Source organism: Aphanomyces invadans (genome assembly GCF_000520115.1).
Source record: "Aphanomyces invadans strain NJM9701 unplaced genomic scaffold supercont1.20, whole genome shotgun sequence".
Classification (NCBI taxonomy): Eukaryota; Oomycota; class Saprolegniomycetes; order Saprolegniales; family Verrucalvaceae; genus Aphanomyces; species Aphanomyces invadans.
The window spans coordinates 350,437-355,123 of NW_008580165.1; the positions used below are offsets into that span (position 1 = coordinate 350,437).

The window sequence follows — 4,687 nt, forward strand, 5'->3', positions numbered from 1 at the left end:
TATCCCACCGAGTGACTGGTTAGCATCGCACGGCTTGTATGTGCAAAACGTTCCTCATGGGGCGTGAAGTAGGACAAATCGAAACATTACCATTTCATCCGGATAAAGTGCTGATCCATTGAAAGATTTGGAGATGATGCAGCTACCGCACGGCGTGGAGGCAGCGATCTCGCGCGTCCTGCCGTCTGACGACGTGCTAGATCGACCCGAGTTCGATTGTGTTGACTTCATCAACCGCAACTTTCCTGACGAGCAATCCCTTGCGGACATCGAGCCCTTTGTGAGTCGCTTGAATGGACGGATGAAGGAGCTCGACGAAAATTTGTCCCATGCGTCGCAAGAGCAGTCGTTGGCGGCGTACCAAGCATTGGCGGATCTAAAGGAGGCACAACAAGCAGTGACTCAATTGTACACAAAGATCCATGACATTCGAGGGAAGGCGGAGCAGTCCGAGGTCATGGTACAGGAAATTTGCCGCGACATCAAACAGCTCGACTACGCGAAGCGGCATTTGCAGACCACAATCACGGCGCTCAAGCGCTTGCACATGCTCGTGACAGCCGTCGATCAGTTGGAGTATATGGCGTCCCAACGACTGTACAAGGAAGCCGCGAGTCTGCTCGAGGCCGTCAACAGCCTGTTTACCCACTTTGAAGGATTCACCAAGGTCGGGAAGATCATGGAGCTCCAGCGCGCTGTGAACGCTATCCGCGCAGACTTGGAAAAACAAATATTTGGTGACTTTCAGATTGTGGGTCCGTTGGCTACGCTGGATTCGATTGCCAAGGACGAAGGCGAGATGCAGCGCCTGTTCGCCAACTTGGCCACAGCATGCTTGATAGTGTCGGCGCTAGGGAAGGCCACGCGGAAGAAATTCATCCAAACATGGTGCGCTGATCAATTGGCGGTAAGCGAGATCGATCGTATGTCGACCAAGACTGGCTCATGCATTTGGTAGCCGTACGAGAAGGAGTTTGGCAGCATGACGTCTCCGTCTGGGTCGCTGGCGAACATGGATTCTCGATTCACATGGTTCTTTCAGCTTGTGGGGGCCATCGAGCCCCGCATGGAAGCGATTTTCCCAACGCATTGGCAAATGGGTCGTCGCTTGTGCATCTACTTTTGCGACCGCACACGCACGCACCTGTTGGCCCAGCTTGGCGCGGTGGCGTCGGACGAGTTGGACGTGACGTCGCTTTTGAAAGCGCTGCAAAAGGCGCTCATGTTTGAGCGAGAAATTGTTCAACGCTACGAGGTACGTACCTGCTCCAGTCTCGACGATCGTCGCCTAAAGGAGCCGCGACGACTGCCGCCCGCGGATATAGGGGGGGGCAACCGACGATGACAAACCTGACTTGAACGACAAAGGGCAAGTGATTGACCCTGCGTCTGCTGAGGGCATCAAGCGCCGGCTCCTTCGACAAAAGCGTCTGGCGGAGCAAAATGCCATCGCCGAAGAGCTCAAGAAGAAGCGCACGATGGAAGGGGAGATGGGTGTGGCTCACGAGCCGGAGGAGGTCCTTCCGTCACTGAATGGGATGCTGTCCAAGTCGTTTGACCCATTCATGACGGCGTACGTCGCCCTGGAGCGCAAGAACATGGTGCGATTGCCAGCCCACATTGTCAAGGTAGCATGGCTCACATTTGCCGCAGGAATCCATGATGCACGAGGTCATGGCGTCCGAGATCGTCGACCGCAATGGCGCGCTGCCGGTGCTGTCATCGTCGGTACACATGTTTGCATACATTCGCAATAGCGTGAAGCGGTGCACGGCATTGACCATTGGCCAAACGTTTTTCGACCTGCACTTGGAGTTCAAGTATTGCCTCGGGCTGTACGCAAGTCGGTTGTTGGCCAAGCTGCCGGGGTTTGTCTCGGCTGGTGACTCCCCGGCCACGCAAACGCAGGCAGCCAAGTGGCGGCTGGGCGACAAGCAGGAAGAGGAGCTGTGCTTTGTCATCAACACGGCGGAATACTGCGCGGAAACGGTATGTGCAAGGCACGGAAAAGGATGCATTTAACAGACTTTTGCGGCATGCAGCTGCCGTCGCTGGAAGACGCGATTCGCGCCAAAGTCGACAAGGCGTTTGCGGAAGCGATCGACCTCTCGAAAGAAATCGACACGTATCACGACGTGGGTGCAGCTGCAATGAAGTGCATCGTGCTTGGGATCGACAACGTGCTCGACGACGAATGGACCAACATGCAAAAGATCAACTGGAGCGCCGTGGAAACTGTAGGCGACGAAAGCACATATGTGCTGGCGATTGCTGACAAACTCCGGCCGTACGTTCCGACATTGCGCAGCATGCTCTCGAGCTTGTACTTTACCAACTTTTGCGACAAATTTGCTGCGTCCGTCGTGCCCAAGGTGCTCCAGAGCATCATCAAGTGCAAGCGCGTCAACCAAGTTGGGACCCAACAGCTCCTCTTGGACGTGTATGCGCTAAAGACTCTGTTTCTGAACCTGCCAGTGATGGGAAAAGAAGGCGAGGTAGGTGCATGCTTGTGTTTTTGAATTGGGCTGCGCTCGACGCGTCCGCAGGTGGGGGCTCCAGTGGTGCCGGCCCGATACACGAAATTCGTCACAAACGAAATCGCCCACGTCGAAGCCGTGCTCAAGTTGATCGGAACACCCAATGACATGCTCGTTGAGAGTTTCAAGATCATGTGGCCGGACGGGACGGCCGAGAATTTTCAAAGCATTTTGAACATGAAGGGGTACGTACTGGTTGTTGGCAGCGATAGCATGCCGCCAGATGAGTGGATTTCACAGCATGGTACGGGCTGTAGTCTGAAGCGGCAAGAGCAGCTTGCTCTCTTGGAAGCCCTCGGGTTGCAGCAGCGAAAGACCCCCGCCGCCGCAAAGCTCATCGAAGGCAAGATGACCGACATGACAGAAAGCTTGAAGTCGAACATGCAGAAAATGGCCAAGGCGAGCAACCCGTTCAACTACATAAACACAAACAATTAGAGCAATGTAGCGTTGTGGGGTTGCATGGCGAGTTGCGTCGCCGAGATGGTTTGCCATGGAGCACACCAAGGTCCCGCCGTTCGACCCACATCGCATCCTTGGCAGCCATGGCCACGATCGGTTGAAGGTGGATCGACGTCAAACTTTGCGGACGCTTTGAGATCGACAGGCTTTATCATGAACGTGACAATCGTGATCTATCGCGAATAGCCTGTCGTCCGAGTCGCATGGAGCACGAATATTGGTACTTCGAAGTAGTCACTTTGCCGTTATGGTTATGTGAAGGGGAGGGTGAAAAATCGCCTTGCGCGATTGAGTTCACTGAAGCCGTCGTCACCGATGAGGAATGCGGTCCCATTCGCACCCACAGCATATGCATGGCCCCAACAAAGTCGTAACGAAGGATGGCGTTCATATTTGGCTCGAAGGTGCCACCCCGGCTCGGGGCGGACGACCAAGCACGTGTAGCCATGGACGATTAGATCAACCTCGAAACAGCGGGTATATTCACCAGCACTCGATCCGTGGTGGGGAACGGGGTTGAAATGCCCTGCACAGGCTGCCTCGTCATGCCGAGCCGTACACGAGGGCTGCCAGAGTCATGGGGGCGACCGTGCCCTCGCAACGGCACGCCCAGACTGGTGGCGACGTAAACAGTGGGACAAAAGCGGAATGATGGTCTCGGCAAGTTGCCCCCTGCGCACGATCTGTGCGAGGTGCTCCCAGCCCTGCACGCTGACGCATGGAGCCGAATGGAGACGATGAAGACGTCGCTGCTCCTATCGGCCGATTTCAGTCGGTCGCGGGGCCGTCGCGCTGGCGTTCTGTAGTCAATGTCGCATCCCACTGTTTACATCCATTTGGGGGTTGCGTGCATCACCAACACTCTTCATCGACTCCATGATGGCATTCTCCATTTCCAAATTTACCTCGCTAAGATGACAACTCCCGCGACCATGAAGGCCCTCGTGTATAGCTCGTACAGCGGCGCCAGCGCGCTATCTGTCAAAGCCATTCCAGCTCCTGTCCCCACGTTAAATCAAGTGCTCGTGAAAGTGGCCGCCGCGTCTATCAACAAAGGCGACCTAGTCCTCCTCGACGGGACCACGCTCGCAGTACGCCTCGCGGCAGGCCACCCGATCGGTCCGAATCCAGACAGCGTCATCGGGTCCGACTTTGCCGGCGTCGTTCATGCCGTGGGTGCGAACGTGACCAAGTTTCACGTCGGGGACGAAGTGTACGGGCAAGTGGACTTTACGACGGGGCGAGGGTCGTTTGCCGAGTTTGTGTGCATGTCCGAGACCGACACAATGTGCCTCAAACCCACCAACTTGACGTTTGTCGAAGCCGCGGCGATGCCTTGTGCGGCGCAGACAGCACTACAAACGATACGAGACGACGGTGGGGTCAAATCTGGCTCCAAGGTCGTGATCAACGGCGCGTCGGGGGGCGTTGGGTCGTATGCCATTCAAATTGCGAAGGCCCTCGGGGCCCACGTCACTGCTGTGTGTATCACGGCCAATGCAGGAAACGCACGAGAGCTGGGCGCCAACGTCGTGGTGGACTGTCTTTCGGAGGACTTTGTCCAGCAATGCCAAGGCCAAGCGGACGTTCACATGGACTACGTGGGAAATCGATCGATGCGAGAAAATTGCCGGGTGCTGGCGGAACATGGCACGTATGTGACGGCGGGCGGTCCACCCGAAACTTTC

The 4,687-nt window shown here is 56.1% G+C and overlaps 2 protein-coding genes across 5 annotated transcripts; both read left to right on the forward strand.

Moving 5' to 3' along the window:
* Positions 1 to 100: 100 nt before the first annotated feature.
* On the forward strand, positions 101 to 3,175 carry H310_09201 (hypothetical protein). 4 transcript variants are annotated; one of them, XM_008875216.1, is made up of 7 exons: positions 101 to 907; positions 959 to 1,255; positions 1,326 to 1,601; positions 1,654 to 1,989; positions 2,043 to 2,495; positions 2,547 to 2,722; positions 2,795 to 3,175. In XM_008875216.1, exons 1-7 carry the CDS (start codon positions 134 to 136, stop codon positions 2,973 to 2,975), a joined length of 2,493 nt encoding a protein of 830 aa, XP_008873438.1. In that variant the 5' UTR covers positions 101 to 133; the 3' UTR covers positions 2,976 to 3,175. The 4 variants fall into 4 exon arrangements, with proteins under 4 accessions (XP_008873438.1, XP_008873440.1, XP_008873437.1 ...); XM_008875218.1 differs by having other exon boundaries at positions 2,043 to 2,722; XM_008875215.1 differs by having other exon boundaries at positions 2,547 to 3,175.
* A 756-nt stretch (positions 3,176 to 3,931) lies between these two features.
* On the forward strand, positions 3,932 to 4,661 carry H310_09202 (hypothetical protein; the record flags this gene model as incomplete). The annotated part of the gene is made up of 2 exons (XM_008875219.1): positions 3,932 to 4,480; positions 4,503 to 4,661. The coding sequence occupies 2 exons, from the start codon at positions 3,932 to 3,934 to the stop codon at positions 4,659 to 4,661; spliced, it is 708 nt and encodes a 235-aa protein (XP_008873441.1).
* Between the last annotated feature and the right edge of the window lie 26 nt (positions 4,662 to 4,687).